This window comes from Vigna radiata, chromosome 2, assembly GCF_000741045.1.
Source record: "Vigna radiata var. radiata cultivar VC1973A chromosome 2, Vradiata_ver6, whole genome shotgun sequence".
NCBI lineage: Eukaryota > Viridiplantae > Streptophyta > Magnoliopsida > Fabales > Fabaceae > Vigna > Vigna radiata.
Window position 1 is genome coordinate 2,449,884 of NC_028352.1, and position 18,965 is coordinate 2,468,848.

At 31.7% G+C, this 18,965-nt stretch overlaps 3 protein-coding genes across 5 annotated transcripts; 1 reads left to right on the forward strand and 2 right to left on the reverse strand.

Moving 5' to 3' along the window:
- Window positions 1–525: 525 nt before the first annotated feature.
- On the forward strand, window positions 526–2,482 carry LOC106755744. The gene is made up of 3 exons (XM_014637954.2): window positions 526–643; window positions 947–1,359; window positions 1,510–2,482. Exons 2-3 carry the CDS (start codon window positions 949–951, stop codon window positions 1,936–1,938), a joined length of 840 nt encoding a protein of 279 aa, XP_014493440.1. The 5' UTR covers window positions 526–643; window positions 947–948; the 3' UTR covers window positions 1,939–2,482.
- A 101-nt stretch (window positions 2,483–2,583) lies between these two features.
- Window positions 2,584–7,276, reverse strand: LOC106778301 (gibberellin 2-beta-dioxygenase 8). Its single transcript, XM_014666245.2, has 3 exons — window positions 5,890–7,276; window positions 4,122–4,446; window positions 2,584–3,389 (listed from the first exon to the last, which is right to left on the reverse strand). The coding sequence occupies exons 1-3, from the start codon at window positions 6,345–6,347 to the stop codon at window positions 3,159–3,161; spliced, it is 1,014 nt and encodes a 337-aa protein (XP_014521731.1). The 5' UTR covers window positions 6,348–7,276; the 3' UTR covers window positions 2,584–3,158.
- An 893-nt stretch (window positions 7,277–8,169) lies between these two features.
- On the reverse strand, window positions 8,170–14,632 carry LOC106756352. 3 transcript variants are annotated; one of them, XM_022777905.1, is made up of 10 exons: window positions 14,326–14,632; window positions 13,986–14,139; window positions 13,464–13,906; window positions 12,589–12,688; window positions 11,858–11,914; window positions 10,469–10,586; window positions 9,564–9,646; window positions 9,001–9,062; window positions 8,806–8,921; window positions 8,170–8,626 (listed from the first exon to the last, which is right to left on the reverse strand). In XM_022777905.1, the coding sequence occupies exons 3-9, from the start codon at window positions 13,790–13,792 to the stop codon at window positions 8,831–8,833; spliced, it is 840 nt and encodes a 279-aa protein (XP_022633626.1). In that variant the 5' UTR covers window positions 13,793–13,906; window positions 13,986–14,139; window positions 14,326–14,632; the 3' UTR covers window positions 8,170–8,626; window positions 8,806–8,830. The 3 variants fall into 3 exon arrangements, with proteins under 3 accessions (XP_022633626.1, XP_014494228.1, XP_014494229.1); XM_014638742.2 differs by having other exon boundaries at window positions 8,806–8,902; window positions 14,326–14,622; XM_014638743.2 differs by lacking the exon at window positions 13,986–14,139 and having other exon boundaries at window positions 8,806–8,902; window positions 14,326–14,622.
- Window positions 14,633–18,965: the final 4,333 nt, after the last annotated feature.

Genomic DNA, 18,965 nt, shown 5'->3' on the forward strand with positions numbered 1-18,965 from the left:
ACAACAGTTACTTAAACAATAAATTGGAAAACAAAAATTGTTTATACAACCTCCTTTATTTACCCATATAGATAAATTTGTGTATGGAAATTGTTATTCTTTTACCTTTTAATTAGTTTTTCTTTATATATATTTTATTTAACATTATAAAATTTACTTATTGACATAGTTATTTTATAAAAGAACTATCTAATTTAATAATATTTTTATTTTAATAATCACTATTTTAATATATTTTTGTTTCTTTATAATATATTTTTGTTTCCATAAGAAAAAGAATGTACACATGTAGACCCATTTGTTTTCACCGGTTTAAAGGAAATTACCTGAAGAGTAAAATTAGAAGAATTTTTGTATAACTAAAAAATATACTTAAGACAATTTTTTTTATTTATGTTATAAATTTAGATGAAATAATAAATACACATACAGAAAGTAAACACATTTTTCATTTTCACTCAATTTAAAATTCTCTGTAAAGCAAATGAATTTAAAACAATTTTTGAAAAAAAAATTCATAAAGAGTGTATATGATCTTTGACTAGTTGAAATCTTCTAGCTTTGCATCTCCTCTTTTAGGTTTCGAAAATCCCTTTCATACAACTCTGAATTCGGTCTTCCATTGGAACCCTGACAATCTTAGGTATGAAGCCAAGGTTCTTCTTTTCCTTGTTTCTATGCTAATTGCATTTTCGATAGATAGAGGTTTGGTTTTCTCTATGGAAATTAACAAAAACCCTCCTTTACAGTGAAACCCTAATTTTACCCCCAATATAACTTGTTCTTGTATATTATTTTGTACAAACTTTATGATCGAATATGTTTGTCCTTTTGATCCCAATTGTTAAACGTCTTAGCCTTCCTTGCTGTGTTATAGAAAATGATTAAACTTTTAAGTCTTTAGTTTTGCTTTCATTGTAAATGAAAAGGTTCACATTATTTATAGGAATGCATGCATGTGTTGAGGGAAGTAAGCGTCAGTTACCATCATGGATGATGCAGAAGGTTGGTGCCACTGTCATCCATGTGAGTGACCCTGACAATGCTGTTGAATCTAATTGCTCTATGAAAAAAGTAGACGACATTGCAACTTATGCAACCGAGAATGATCCTAAGAGCAGACCTTCCAGGAGGAAATCAAACTTAAGAGCCAAGTGTGATGATGGAAGCCTCAGTAAGGCTACTCAAAAGAAGAAAAAAAGTGCTAAACCTATTGATAGAGATCAGAGATCTTCTACAAATAAAAGAAAAAAATTAGAGGATCCGAGCCATGGTTGTGATGATGTTTATCAAGTTCAAGCATCTAGTGATGATGCTGTGGACCTGACAGTTGAAGATTTGTTGGCCATAGCAGAACAGGTAATATTGTACTGTTCTTCTATCTATCAATATATTTTCTATATAATTCAGTGATTATGGTATATAACCCCCCAGAGAAGTTGATGGTGGGGGCATTTAATCTTCATTTTGCCTCTGTTTGAACTTGAACTTTTTGTCTTATGCATTCAGTGTGTCAACGAGTACGAGAATAAGGGTGGAAAAGAAATATCAAGTAGACAGAGTGAATCAAAATGGGAATTTCAAGTTACTCATGAAACAGGAACCACTCTTGATTCCCCTAGTGAGAACAGAAATCCATCCTACACTAGAAAGGAAGTTTTATCTAATTCTACATCAAAAACTGGTGAAGTAATTGATACGAGCACCTCTCGAACAGGTGATCCTGCTCAAGACATGCTGAGCCTATTCTTGGGGCCCTTGCTAAGTAAAACTCTTGAGAAGGAGAAGAGCAAACATATTTTTGAAAATGCCAAGGTTACCCATGAGTTCACTAGGCAAAGGCAAGATGAACTTGGTGGAGAAGAACGAGTCCCCTTAATGAAGGAAAGAAACACCTTGAAAGATAAGGTGACAATGTTTCTCGAGCAAGATTTGTAGATTCGTCAAACCAAGCATATGCTTGTCACGGCAAAAGCAACCAGTTATTGTTCTTACATGACCTATAACAGTAGTTTCACACCTGTGAATCATTTGATAATGTAGTGTTATCCTAGTTGGGCAAAGTCCTCTGTAATGATGTTATTGTATATAGTTCTTTATAAATGTAATCATCATGCTGGGGGGATTTTAAAACTCATCTTGACACTGCCCTTTGGGATGTTACATTAACATTACGATCATATCATATGTAGAAGAGGAGCAAACAAGCAAAATGTCTGAGCTCTTGTATTCTCCAATGAAGACTTTATTTTTAATATTGATTGATGGAAGAAGGAAGGACGCTTAAAAATAATAATTGAAATAGTTAGGGAATATGGATGTTTATGTTTGTTTTGTTGTTTTCCATGTAGGCCTAATGGTTGCCCTTTTAAATTTTGGGGTTTGGTCAGAGGAAAGAAGGCGATTTGTAATGGTAGTTGCTGCCTAGATTGTTCTTTTGTGCCTTTTGGCTGCAGAAAAATGCTTGCTCTTTCATGGAAAATCTTTGTCTATATACTTGCCTTTGGACTTGACTGATTTAATAGCCTTTATATATGGTTTCGGCATTTGTATTTATGCAAAGATTCCATTAACTTGCGTGGAAAGGGACTGATTAACTAGCTCTTTTGTTTTAATGCATTTGTTGGATTTTTAAGCATGTTCTCCCCAGCTTTCTGAAAGGAGAATATCAAAGTTCTCCTTTTTCTTCTTGTCAGGTACTTAATATTTTCCACCTCATCCCTTGAGGAGCACAATAAATCGTCCCATAACCTTCATTTTTAGAGACCTACTTGTATATTTTTAGGTCTTCAATTTACTTCACCATTTCGATAAGCTGTGTTTTGGGGAACCTTATGAAAAAGTTCACGTGTTTGATAACATTATTGCGTCGACAACTATACGATGATATCTAATTGCTAGAAAGTGTGTTATTATTCAAGAGTTTAAGATATCAAAAGGGAAAGGCAAAAACCCCATGAGGGACCATTTTTTTAGTCTGGTGCTTCCAAGCTCCCACCACCTTTCTTTGGGGAATATCTCGTTTTCTATTTATTCTAACACATTGCATAGGAACAGAAACTTTATTTAGGTAAAAAAAAAAGAATATTAGAGCTGCCTCTTTTTTCTACTACTACATATGCAAAATAGTATCAGTGCCAGTTGAGTACGTAGGCATGTTAAAGTTTAAATCTTGATAGTCCAATTTTATGCCCTATTTTCTTGACATCTTCTTGAATTTGGTGTCTGTATTCTCCAAAAGTGAACTTTCTATATACAGAAGGTCCTTTGCAGCCGTTTATGACAGTATTGTTAAAAGGGCATAGGAAGTATGCTACGGAGTATCTTTCCATTTTGTCATTGGCCACAACCTTGTGCTCCACGCTTCTGTACTCATCGTTACTCCAAGCCTGTATTTGAGTTTTCCAATACAAAGACCTATTGTTAGTGGATAAACCGTTGACATGTAACCGACAATTTAATAATTGTTCATAAAACCAAAGGTTTTTAGTAGAAAATCGTTGTGATCATGCATGCACCTTCTGTAGTAGAGTTGTGTCAATAATGGATGCTGCAATGGCCATTCTACTATTGATTCTATTATAGTAGTCACTGAGAGTAGGTTTTAGGACTTAAGAGAAAACAAGGGAGCTGTTTTGTGTAGTTTTCTTACAATTATCATCTGTTGCTTTCGAAACAGCCACAGTTTAGTTGAAGAATGATACAAATAGCCCTTTTATTCTTCTATATGGAATCTTGCTTCGTTGACTCATTTGCTTATAATAGAATATATTCCTTCAAAAAAAGAGGTTGGCATGCCATGATTATTAGTTTAAGAAAGAACCCTTGAATTTGGAAATTCCTTTTTGGCACTACTGGTCATTTTCTTTTTCTCCACTATGGCTGTCGTTTAGACTTTAGAAAAATTATACATATTCATATTAGTCAAATGACACCTAATAATTAACTTGTTTCATTGTATGTAATGCCTAATTTATTAAGTGGCAGTCAAGGTACATTCCCAACTAATACCTTTTCAGAAATGCTACATTAATTAATACTTTAATGCTACATTATCATAAAGGAGAGATAAAAACAAAGTGTTGTTGTATGTATGTGTCTGATATCTGATAAGTTTTTACCTGAAAAAGGTCTCCAATGTTAACAATTAGAGCATCTGGGTTTGGTTTTACAGCAACCCATTTGGAATCTTTCATGAGTTGGAGTCCACCGACCTGATCTTGATAAAGAATTGTAAGGAAATCACTATCAGTATGAGGCACTAATCCAAAAATTTCTTCTTTAGATTTTGGGCAGCATGGATAGTGATTTAATCGCAGAAAGCATGTGCCTGCATCACACAGTTTTTCAACTGTATCTTTTGGGTAGCCCAAGTTTTGTGCTAGAATGCTTGCCAACAACCTAGACACTTCTAGCATCGCTGGTGCAAACTCATTTATTGCTTCTCTGCAGAGACAGCCAGAGTTAGAAACAAATTAACGTGCAGTGTTTGTGGGGATGAAAATCTGAAATCATGCATGCCACAACCAGAACCTTCATTCCAGACAAATATTGCTCAGAACCATCAGCACTTGTCTCACCATCAATTTTACAAGCCAACCTGTCAAGATATGGAATAACCCGACAACTTCTTTTTTTTCCCTTTAAATTACTTATTACTATTCTTCTTCTCATATTTTTAAAATATTATCAATTCATAAACATAAACACTCCTATTTTCTACTCTACACTTATCCATCAATAATAAAACAATACTTTTATTTTAAAATGAATCAAAAATTAATTTTTTATTAGATATATTACAAAGGTGTAGAAATATTCAACCATGTATAAATAAATTCGTCTGATACTTCTGTTATTCAGAAATACTTGCTTTACACTATGTATACTTCTTTAAGGGAGTTATTGTTTAGGTAATAATATTAAAGGACGCTGTGTGAAGTTAAAACAAATTGATTTATGTATTGATATTATTAAATATTTGTTTTTTTATGTATAAAATTTATATTTTTTGTCCCACTCTATAGTTAACAAAGACTCGTACATGATTGAAGTTTCGATCAAATAATTAATAACTAGATGTTTGTTGAAAAGTGCATTAAAGAGTTTATTATATACATTTCTTTTTCATAGTATCTTAAACATATATATATATATATATATATATATATATATATATAATAGCATTTCTTATAATCTGAGGGTTTGACAGATGAGTATCTTAAACATATTTATTAAAAAAATGTTATCGTGACAATAAATGTTATATTATTATTATACTTTCTTACCAGAAATACTTCAAATTTCTTAACTAGTAAAAGAACTTAGTAGCATTTACCAAGTTTAAGAATCTACACGTGCGTACCCATCTTCTAATGTTTAGTTATATGAAGACAAGGGTAGCAGAGCATGTGTGCAGCGAAAATTTCAATGACATTCAGAAAGAGTAGTGTCATCTGCATTAGAAAAGTCTGAGGAGAGCCGCCAAGTGTGATTTTCTTTTTTAAGGAAAAAGAAAAGGAAAGAAATTAATGACTATGTTTAATCATTTAACTCATTGTTAGTGCCATGCCTACAAATCACATTATGTGTATGCACTTTAAACAGTGAAAAATAACACTTCGAAAGAGAGTGGTGTGGTGCACCCTAAGACAGACACACTTTTGTCTTTGTTCTGCATTCATTAGTCTTTTGTCATTGTTCTGTAATATTGTAATATTGTAATATTGCAGTGTTGTTATCAAGGGTGCATTGATCACAGAAAAAGAAAGATTTCAACTAAGTAAACAATGTGAAAAGTGGAATATATATATATATATATATATATATATATATATATATATATATATATATATATATATATATATATATATTCTAAGACCAAGATACCTCAAAGAACTGAATTCACCCCAGGAAGCAGCTTCTGAGATCATTGTGAGAGGAATGTGGAATGCTTCAGACCATGAGAAGTGAGTTGAACGTGTAGCTGTTGGTGTCCCCCACCTATAAGGGTTATTCAGAAGCCCGCAAGTGATCTTCTTCTGAAAGGGTACTTCAAACAACTTCATTTGTTCATTCCTCATTTTTCTGAGCAAGTCATGGCTTATACCATGGTTTACAACTTGGAAAAATCCCCATTCTGATGCAGCCTTGCATATTGCTGCAGTGCAAGCCTTTGTGTCTCTCTCATTAGAACTTTTGAGAGCTGCAAGGTCTATAAGAGGTAGGTCACATGCATCCACTGCAGAAGGGTTTTGAAGATTAAAAGTTTTAGCCTGTTTGGGTTCTCCAGAGTTTCTGAGAAGTGCTCCATAATGGTGCATGAGTGGTGGGTTTGATTGTATCATTGTTGAAGCAAAAGTAGTTGTGTGGGAAAGAAGAGATGAAGTGATTGTATTGTGATTGTGATTGCATTTATATGGTTGAATTGGAGAGTGGAGACAGAGTGGTCTAGAAAGTCCTGAAATGGACAATAAGTGAGGACAAACATGGGTGTCCAGATGATGACAAATGTCAGAAGGACACCAATTTGGAACTCTCTCTCACAGGCCATGGCTTCAACCGATACTCTAAAATATTCATGCCAAGGAAGTTGCCATATAACAACGAAAAAGGGTTCAAACCTAACTTCACCTTTTGACTTTGTTCATTACACAAAAAATAAATGGTTCTAGTCAGCATTAGCCTCAACTTAGAATCACTAACGATCATAGACATACACAAACTTGCGGTTTATGTGCACTTTTGACCATTATCAACGAGTATAGACAGAAAACAAGAATGACAAACAGGATGTTCCAACACTAGTGCAAAAATATGAAACTGCCATTGTCCTTTAGTACTATAGAGTCTTATAATTCTTAAAATCAATGTTCTGTGACATCTATTGACATGTTTAAGGTTTGCTTCTGGTTCAAATCAAGTGACTTTAAGTTTCATATTAAATGAAAAAATTATATATATATGAAAAGTTGTACTCAATTATAACTTTTTGTTTAGTGATAAATATTAGATTCAATAATTAACATTACTCAAAAAAAATTGTTGTATGATGCATCATGAAAATTAGATAAGTGAAGTTACAATCAATTTGTGTTGACTTGGATTGTTGGAACTATAGTTTTTTTACTTAATGTTAAGTTTTTGATCTGCTTTAAAAATATATTTTTTCTAGGGTTATATTATTGTCAAATAGACTAAAAATTTAGCCTTCTTAAGTCCTTGTTTAATCTAGTCTTGAATTTTGGAGACAAACTTCGTAAACAAAAAAATACTAAGGATTTTGTCAGGAGACAAGAAAATACAAGTAATATAGCTAAAATGAAGGAACATATCGAGAGTTATTTATGAGTGCAAAGTACAGACAATTTTATAGTACTGGTAGTGAATGTTGAACTTTAAAGAGACAACAGAGAAAAAGTGAGTAGCAAAAACGAGATGGGTGTGTTATCTTATCATACAACAAAACACAAATTTCACAATGGTCATATATGTGAAAATAGTGGTGTACATTGAAGAAAAAAATGAAAAAGACAAGTTGAACTGATTTGGACAAGAACCAAAAAAGCCACAGGAGATTCCAATGATAAAAGTAGATTGTATAATTTTTAGCCTTGTATAAATGAAGAGAGGAGAAAAAAAAAACTTTCGACAAAGTCATTATGACAATTAATAATTTTAAAACATTGATTTTTTTATTATAAATGAATATATTTATGTGATCCATGTAGCCAACATCAACTATTGGAATAAGACTACATGTGATGTCAAAAGAACTTTCCAGAAGTTGGATGAGTTAAAATGAAGGAAAATTACGACCGTATCATACTATATTATTACAACCAAAAAGAAAACAACATTAATCACAAATTACAAAAGAATATGAAAGTAAACGAAGGAATTTACTTTCTTCCGTTACGTTCAAATATTCAGTTATCTGCTAGATACGAAATTAAAGTTTGTTTACTATAATGAAAAATATTCTGCAGCAAGATTGTGAAATTTGTAATATGGCTTGGTATACTTGGACATTAATTAAGAACTAGTACTAAAAATACATCACATGAAATACAAAAACACTTATGACTTACTTTTTACTCTGCATGATAAATATTTGTGTAAGTTAAAGGAATGATGAGTGAACATAAGGTGATGAATGTAGAAGCGAAGGAAGATAGAAAATGGTGTAAATAATGATTTTGTTTCACACATTACACAACAGGTATCAAGAGTTAAATATGATAATTACTTAAATTTGAAGTCGATGGCAAACTAGAATATAGATCTACAAATAGTTGGTATGGCATGAGAAAAACACCTGCACTCTGGAATCAATAATGGTGCATTCACCTCAAACCATTGTTATATTAATTGCTTTCCTATTTTCTCTCCTTTTTCTTTGCAAGGAAAATGTTTTGTTTATACAACAGGAGTTGCAAGGCTTCCTTCAAAAGAAACAAATAAAGGAGGGAGCAATAAGATGAATGATGGATTAGAAAGTGTGGAAAGTTCTGATATCCTCAATGCTGTGTACCACCAAAAACAGTTGTTGCAGCTAACACTCTCTACACTCATCATCATCATGCACTTTCATTGTCAAATCTTGGTGGACTCAGCACTCTGCCAGCTTCATTTTGTCAAGGCACAATAAACCAATCAACTTTCATGTCAGATATTCTATACTTCAATTTACAAATACTACATATCATCAAATAGTATTGCATTTTAGGATAGCCATTGTAGAAATTTAATTTCATTTTTGTGAAGTTTTATACAAGGAATGAGTTAAGTTTAGCAAGAGCTTACCTATGTTCTATTTGGCAAAATACTGCTAGCAAGATCCTCGTTGATGGCAACAGGCAGTGGTGGCATTTGGCTCATAATCCCAGGCATCCCTCTCATACTGCACAAAATTAAGTGAACTTCACAATGTTTTTAGATATCAAAACCAAATTAAGAGTTAAAAAACATTAACAGCAAAGTGAGTAAATGTTCACATACTCATTAAGAATGGTATTAATATTGTGCCTAGTGTGGCAAAAGAGGTCGATGTTATCCTGCAACTGTTTGACAAAGAAAACTATCATTATCACATTTAAATGCACCATAAATATAATGACAATGTGAGAATGAAGTCATAAAGTTGTCAATGAATGTCATTAGCAAATTGAAGCAGAGAGCCTACAGAATTTGGAAAATGCATGAGAGTAATTCCATTCATTAAGAAGTTTAATTAAAATAAGGAGACAGACAAAAACAATTATATCACCATCTTATATGAAGTATCAAACTAGACTCCAATAACATGACTGACGATGACATTTTAATGCCACAGGTGAATGTGATGCTTTTCTGCTATTACTGATAAATTATCCGTCCATCATAAAATTGAGGCAGGTGAAATGCCACATAGAGTTAATATTTCAGGCCTACAATTTGTTGAACACGAAGATTTTCCTTACTAGTGGAATGCATAAAATCACCAGCTGCAACAGTACTTATAAACAAATAAAAAACTAAAAGACATGACCATTGAGGTAGCATGTGAACATTGAGCTATTTACCTTGTAAGTAGACAAATTGGCAGTGATTTGATTAAAAGCTTGAGCATTCTGCTCCATGAGTTGCTTCAAAGGACTACAAATTCCTGATTGCTCATAAGGAAAAAATATTTTATGAAAACAGGAACACTGAGAGTCTAGTGACAAAACAAGAGATACCATAAGAGCTAACGAGGGAGAACTATTCTACTTTATGCTGACAATATAAATCAATAGGGTTTTGTACATAAATTTTCAAAGATGAACAGTGACAAACAAAAATCTTTTAATTCCATTTACCTAACACAATGACACAACTAAAAGCTACCAAAACTTCATCAAAATATAACAGAACACCAACTGAACAGAGTTAGACATTAGCCTACCAAAAAGATATGCCACCAATAAAGAAATGTACAATTTTTTTCTTCTTTAGATTAGCATAGATAAAGCTGGCTTGCCAACAGAGATAAAGGGGATTGAACTGGTTTCACCACAATTTGGGGACAACTTAAGACCATGTCAGACTCTATAATTATTGTATTTGATATTGATGCAACAGTATTAGTGATCAAAGTTTCTGGATTCATGATTAGTTATTAGGATAGTAATGTAAGATATTAGAGTTTAAGACCATGTTTGAACCGTTTTCAAAAACTTATTTCGATAAGTAAAAAACAATAAAATCCTTTTAAAAGATCCATTTCACTCTAAAAATATTAAAAACAGTTAATGTATTTTAACTCAGGGATGAAATGTGTTTACATACATAGATTATTGGGCTGACAGTCAAGAGCTAAATTTTAGTTTTAGCCGAAAAAAATGTTTAAAAATGATGAATAATATGATTACACACAAGAAATAGAAAATGACAACTTAAATATTAATTGATACTTCACATAATTTTTGTAAGAAAATTATATACTAACCATCATATTGTATCCGTTGACTTTGGTCCATATGGTGTGCCATGCGTGAAAATGTAGCCATGGTTGGAGGCAGAGCCGAATGTAAATTTGACTTCGATGCTAACTCCACAGGCTTATCCTGAAGAAGCAGGACTTTAGAATACTGGTTCTTCAATCAACATTAGATCCTAAAGACATTATTGATTCAATATATCAAAACTGGAATCCCATTTATGGGATGCAACGTAATCATATTTTGTTATTTACTTCGAGTTATCAACATCCTTGACAAGATAGTTAAGCAGGTTGAGAGAACTCAAAGCAACTTATTTTACACTACAGTATGTTTGGACAGAAACAACATTAACAGGGAATTTACTAATGATTACCCTGAGAGCATTGGTAGTAGATAATATAAAATAATAAATTAAATGGTCAGATGTTTAAATCTTGGGTACCCAAAAATATTTAATATTTTTATTCTTTAAGTGCTTAGGTTAGGATGACTTACTGCATGTTATTAAATGCTTCTTCAGCAGTGGATAGCATGACCTTGATTGCATATGAAAGGTAGAAAAAAATACAAAATTTAATACCAAGGGGATAATTTAGGATGGACAAACATGGGCTACAGGTTTGGATCCTAACCAAGAGTCCGGAACAATTTACCTTCTTTGCCCCAATACTTGCCATTGACTGGATCGGGGCAATGGATTAGTCAAAGAAGCTAGCCCACATACCACTTGACCACAATACCCAAGAGAATGCCAAAATTTACTTGAGAACTGAATATGATATGATGGAAGTATTATATCTAGAGAGATTGACTTCCATCTTTTGATTCTATGGTACAAACTAGAGTTTTAGCATATGCACCGCCCAAGATAAATGTTCATTTTTGAGTTGAGTTGAGATAACTAAAAACAAGTTTCCTAGTCTAACCAAATCAGATAAGGTGCATAAGAAAATAATAAAACAGCTAATCTAATCTCCACAGTAGCTACTATCTAGGCTAATCTCAACATATTTAAAGGGAAGTGTGTGTTAATTTTAATCAACAAATTGCATATAAAATGAGGAAACTTGGTATAATACGTAAGTATTGGGGATCTTATGCATGGATAAAACTAGGGATGATGCAAAGGTAGGGAGAAATGAGAGGATTCATAATAGAAATTTCATTTTTCAATGTTGAGTTTAAAATGAATTTTCATAATCTTCAAATTCAGAGGTCAAATATGTCTGAATTTTTTCTAAAAAAAAATATATTTGAAATCCAAGACTTTCATAATACATAAAATATCCAGTACAGAATCGGGGGAAATTACTTAAGATTAATTTCAAAACGTTTCAACACACTAAATTACAAGAAAAAAAGCATGTGCAGACTAACTTCCAGATCTCATGTACCTTTCTGTTATGGACCTTCTTTCCCAGATTGTGTTCTTCTGATTTCCTTCGCTTTCTCTGCAAAATATTTTAACTGTACTTTAAGCCTCCATAACAGGTGTAAAGGAGCAAGCTACATAAAGAAGTACCCAAGTCCAATCTTAACACTATGTTCATAAAGTGCACAACTTTCTATTTTCTGTATAAAATTTAATGCAGAACCCTAATCATTTTTCAACTTTTACATGAAAAGGTAAAGGGCAAGGAAAGTTAACTCGGTTTATTTTATTAAAAGTCCATTTGATCATGAGATGAAACATAACCTTTAAATAGGGTTCTAAATTGTGACCACCAGTGGCAATTGCAGCCACAACAACCATATTTTGGCCAAATTGAAAGTTCCATCAGCTTTATTTTCCTGCAATTGCTTGAACTGCTACCATGACAACACCCAAAATCTAAAACCCTGCCTTTTAAACCAGTGATATCATTATCGCTATACAACACTTTAGCTACACAACCATGCGAAAACTTCAGCCATTACAACAATGCCAAAAACTGAGGTGTATGAGGAACCGACAAGACAAGTAAATTACTAAAGGAAGTTCCACTATGCATGTTCAACTATCAAGTAATCAATCACAACATATTCAAGTGATTGCAAATTTAATTTTTTTTTTCTTCTATAGTTTGGTATAAATAAGTAACATAATTGGCAGCAATAAAAAATGCAGCTTGGAAAAAGTGCTTACTGTCAACCATCTACACCTCAAAGCAACATCTCGAACAGTTTTATCAGGCAACAGGGCAGCAATTTTGATATACCTCATGATACTTGGTTCATCAGCATATCTGGTCACAAACGGAAGAAGAATCACAAACAACTCAGGACATATAAACTACATAATGAGAATACCAGCTCTTTAACATAAAATATATCGCACAACAACAAATTCGGTATAGCCACTACAACCCATGTAATTCTAGAGAAAAGATAAATGGTTTATTGGTCAATGGTGAAGGGGTAAAATTTTGATAGACGGTTGGAAGATAAAATTACTACTATACCCTTTCAGTGAACAAATAAAATCATTAAGCCCGCGTAGTCAAATTTGGAATAATTTAGTCAACACAATTCACAAACTTCTAGTAGTGGAGAGGAGGCATACGGGGAGGCACTTATTCCCCCTCCATTTCTACTTCCATCCAGATAATGTAAGCAATTAGCAAAGAAAAAAATAGTTAGCATCATTTTAACTAGGAATTAAAGTGTCAAACAAAATTAAAACAGCATTTGGAGATTGAAAATATCATTATCAGAGAAATAAAGATTGTAGTTCACAGATACAAAGAAAGACAGCATGTTTGCTTTATATTTTATGAAATGGCTTAGGGATAGACAGCATGATTATTTCACTGATAAAAAGGGGGGGCAACAGCAATTGCTTCATCTGACAAACAAAAAAAAAAAAAAATCATGGGCATCTAAGATTCGAAATTATTATCATCATGAGAAAGTAAATTGAAAATGAGCTACCGTGGACCAATGCAACACAGAGGAGCCATAATGGTCAGGGTTAAAGAAAAAGCTAAAAAAGACCTGACCCGCCCAAAACAAACAACTTACTTGGCAAGGCCTTCCTCCAATCTGTACTGCTCATCAACAGACCACTCAACAGCTAAACCCGTGTCATGCTTCAGTCCTGGAACCGAATCGAGAAGAAGCGAAGAACTTGATGGGTTACCGGCTTGACTCATGACAGGATTACTGTTAATGATGGTTGAATTCCCAGAATATATCATCCCAGATGAACTACTTAGCCCAAAATAATTACCCATTGGAACCATCTCTGACAGGCGGTTAATAGCACCACCAGGCTGGAATGATATGGCCCGCCTGTTAAAAACAGAATCTATATCTTCACTGTGAAATCCAGCGTTTGACTCTGCCGCCATCCTTACCCCTTTCTTACCAAACAACTTCCCCAAAATCACCTTAAGCCACAAGTAGTACCAACAGCCATCTTCAAGCCAAAACAACAGCGCCAATTCACCGATTCAGAGTACCCTCTAAGATCAAAATCATTCAGATTCCATATATATTAAAAGCAAAAAAGGAAATACCCAACAGGAATCAGAGGCGAAATACCCAGAGAAGGTTCAAAATTTAGTTGATGAAGGCGACTTGGTGACACCCCAGAACAAGCAACCAGAAATCCCACAATCAAAATCCCCAAAAAAATCAGACTTTAGCTCAGAAATGGAGATCCCAGAAAAATAAAGAGTGACCCAGAAGACAAGACCTGAAGTGAAATCCCAGACAAACCCAAGTCAGTGTTTAGAAAAGAGAAGAAAGGTTCATCTCGAAGAGAGTCAATTATAGAGCTACAAAGCAAAGGAAAACGATAAAAGCCCTAATAACAGCAAATCAGACGTGTCGTAACAGAACAACAGGGAGTGGATAGAGAGAGAGAGAGAGAGAGTGATACCTTTTTTGTAGCAACTTTCCGACCGAAGCCTAGTTGGTTGTGGTGACGGTAGTGCCTTTTTTTTTCTCTCTCTCTCTCTCTTTCTCTCACTAACACTACGCTACAATGCTATCACTGCACTACCATTTGGCATTTGCTACTTTCTTTCTGGGTTGCGGGGTACGCTGCTTTGCGTGGTGACACACACACACACACTCTCTTTCCCTCTCGAGAGAGACAAGAGATGGCTTAGAGCTCCGCCAACAGGGAAGCAGAGAAAGGGAAAAAAGGAAAATCTAGTTTTATTTTTCAAATAATTTTCCTCTGTTTTATACATGAAATTATAAAAAAAGAAAAGAAAGAAAGAAAGATAATAACGGATGGTTGTGGATCTTGGAATTCAGCAACAGTGCGAATCCCAATAAGCATTTGATGCTGATCATTGTGGACTCCACCTCTCCTTTCTGCTTAATTTTTCTCCTAATTTATCTTTTATCATTTGTTTTCTTATGCAAAGTATGAATGTTATTTTATACAAAAGCACAGCCATTAAGTACATTCATCCTATGCAAAGACAACATCCAGTCACAATCCCATTCAATTTTAATATTACATTCTTCATCAAATTAACTACAACAACTAGGCTATTTATGTCATCACAATACTAATCACTTTTCCTAATTAATCTCACTATTTTCTATCATATTACAGATGCACTGTATTTATCATTTTCATTAATTCTAAACACGTTTTAATACTCATCTTATTAGTTGTCATACACATTATAAAATGTAATGTTTAAGTAAAATACAAGTCATGGATTTAAATATAGAAGCAGAAGTATACATATACATATATATCCTAACAGATAAGAATACAGTGCTGAAATTATTACTCACAGAGACCTGAATTTAAATATAAATAGAAAAACATAAAAACTACAACTTCTATGATCCCTATGTTGAGAATTGTCAAAGCACTAATCATCGTTATCAATGAGGTCCTCCCACTTCCCATGTTGGGCTAGACACATGTGCACTTTCATCTACGAATAGTTTGAAAATTCTACCAAGGAATTCCATAACAGCAAAAGGAACGAATACTTTATATAACATAAACTCACTCTAATTATTTAAAGCAAAACAGAAAAAAAAAAATGTATACATTTTCAAGCCTCAATGATATATTCTCTGTAGTGACTGGCCAGTCAGTCGCAACCTCATTTGAATAGGAAATTTCACAACATACCCTGCATCAGGTTTGACAGCAACTTCTCATTGTTTTACTTCGTTTATTATCCTTGTTGAGTTTTCATTTGTTTCCACAAACATGTTGCACAGAATATCTCAAAACTAACCATCACAACACAAAGAGTTACAAAGACAAGTAAAAACTAAAAGCAACTACGAAAACCAGCACAATCCGTGTCCATACTTAGGCGTTTAAGAATAAAATACTCTTTCAATTTGCAGAGGAAGCCCATGCTTAACGAATACGTCAGCAACTTTAATTGCTTCCCAAAAGAACATGCATCCAAATCGATTCTTCTCCTTGCTAAAGTTTAGTTTTTTAAGCCTTGTTCATTAACTTCAAAGCGTAAAAATCTCACTGGTTTTTTTACTGTGACGATTATTTGTTATATATCACACGCAAACATTATTAAAACTATCAGATTTAAAGTTGTCTGCTTCAGGAACTGGTTGTTTTGTGGGGATAACGTACGTTCTAAACAAGATTTCAGATGTTATGAGATTATACAGTTCTATAAGGAGAAAAAAAATGAGATTTATGTCGGGATCTGAAAGATTATGACAAGACAGTGGTATCGTGAGTTGTGAAATGTAATGAAACACACTAACATGATATTAAGATTTTGATTTGAAACGGGAAAACAAAGGTTTGTTTTAGAGTGTGAAGTTGTAATCGAACTGGGTAGATGTTTATCGATTGGGTCCAGAGGCAATGGGTCCCTAACTTCTGGGAACCTCTTTATTGCAACGTGACAGCATCATCTGTTCTGTGCACATATGTTGGATCTATCAACCATGGGGTTGACGGAAAAGATACCAATAAGATGAGTCTAACTATAACATATTAACCTTATTCTTTATTCAAAACCTTCAAATAATGTATAAGAGGTCTTTTCGTTTTTATATAATGTTTTAATTTTGGTTTTATATAATATTATACTTTTTTATTTTTATTTAATGTAGGATAATCTAACGATAGTAAAAAAATTCACCGATATATATGAATAAAATTCGTGACGGATAGTTGATATTCACGAATATTTATTACTTGAAATCCGTAAACAGTGAATATTTTAATTTTCGTTTATAAACGAGTTGAGTGCATCATGAATATTCACTACAAAAAAATAAAATTTAATTTTTATTTTATTAAGTTAAATCTAATTAAAATTGATACTAATTTATATTTTATAAGATTAAATTTAATTAAAATTATATTATTTAAAATATAATAATCAAAAATAATTATTATTTATGGATAATTAACCGATATTAATAAGTCGGTAGCCTTATTCACACACCAACCTAATAATCCATCTTCCTTCACACTTATTCAAACTTCACACTCACGACAACCTTCGTTTTGGCACCATGTTGCTCCCAAGAGGACGAGAGTCCCTTCTGCTTGTCGCTGTTTTCTCTTCATCATTCATGCAACTTTTAACGCATCGTCATCAAAATTGGTTGGGCTTGTTGTACAAAATTAATGGACGAATCAAATTATTATTTTGGTTAACTCGTCATAATGAAGAAAAAAAAACTTAATTATTGTTTTGTTTTCAAATTTTTTGTATTTATTCGGTGTTCTTATTTTTTTTTTTAAATTAAGATACATTTTGTGTTAAATAGATTTGGTTTAGTTTTTTTCCTTATATTTTTATAAACATGTTAATGTGTAGTTAAAAATATTTCGTGTTTTTGTCATATTTTTGTTTTTTTCTTCTTTAAATATTTTCTAACATATCAATGATTAGTGTTGTTGTTATTACAATGTGACACGACATTACTCCAAATAACATTTACAAAAGTAATATTAATGTCGTTAAAAAATAAAAATTTGAAAAATATTAACAATATTTACGAAAGTAACATTAATATCGTTTATACAGATATAATGAAAATTATTGTATTGAATTGATTTATCATCTAATAAAATTTAATTCAACAAAATAAAATTAGATTTATCATATAATAAACTTTAATTCAATTAAATAAAATTAGAAAATCAATATAGAAAGGAAAACAAAAATCGAGACAAAAATAGTAATTAAATATTAAAAATAAAGAATTTTAAACAATAGTAAAATAAACATATTTGGTGTTGGCATTTATCTTAATAACACCGATGAAAAAATATATAAAAATGGTGAAAATGTTTTAAAAATATATAAAATAGAGTTTTTTTTATATATTTTTAATAGTTTAATATGCGTTCTCTCTTTTATTATCTACCATGTAAGCAATTTTAATATTGATTGTGATTTTTATCAGAAAATTACAAATTCTATTTTTAAAAAATAAAAATTTGGTGTGAGTGAATATAATATAATCCATAGCAGAAATATATTAATAAATAATAAATTTCGTATGCAAAACGCAAGGTTCACAGAAGAATTGATTTAGGTAAGAGCAAAAGTTGATGGCATGAAGATGATTCTAGAAGGCTTTGCTTTTGCTTCCTTTGTATCCAAAGCAACATACGATGGAAATTAAGATAAATGATACCATGATGCTGCTTTAGATTTCTTAAAATTAAATGGATTTCACGTTTTTTAATAAATGTATTCAATTATGATATTATATTCTATTTTCTTTTTTATCATGATAAAAAATAAAATTATAATAATAATAATAAAATAATAACATTTATTCAATAAGTTCTTTGTTTTGGGAACATGAATCATATGCTTTATGTCAGCTCGTTGAATTTAACATTTATATTAGAAACAATAAGAATATTAATTTTGATAGATATGTGTATACTATACTATTTTTCGTTAAAAATATTTACTTTATAGATATTTTTATTTATTATTTTTTTACGAGTTATTAAGGTGAAACTTCCATTATTGATAAACAGTACAAGTTAACCTTGAAATATTATGTCTGAATCTTGACATTCTATCATTTAATAAAATTATTTTAAAAATTTGGTTTCTTGAGATTTTTTTACCAAATAATTTTTATTCATGATTTTATAATTAAATAAATTTTAAAGAAATATTATTCAAAAATAAACTTTTAGGAATAAAAATAGAAAGAGACGTGAAATATAATAAATCGGGTGATGGAGATAAATAGTCATATTAAGGATGTATAAATTGTTGCATAAATAACACATCAATTTTGACCAGTATTGTATTTGTTTCATTTTATTTGACATTTATGATTTTCAAACATAAATAAATAAAGTATACCTCAAAGATTTTTAACACTATTTAAAATCATTATTTCTTATATATATATATATATATATATATATATATTATTTTTTTCAACTTAAGCTCACTGATTTATTTTAAAATCATAAAAAAAAAGTCAAATTCACTGAAGATTAAAAAAAAATTGAAATGCAATCTAGTATCTATAGACGTTACTAGAAAAGATTTAAATAATTTTTAATCACATAAT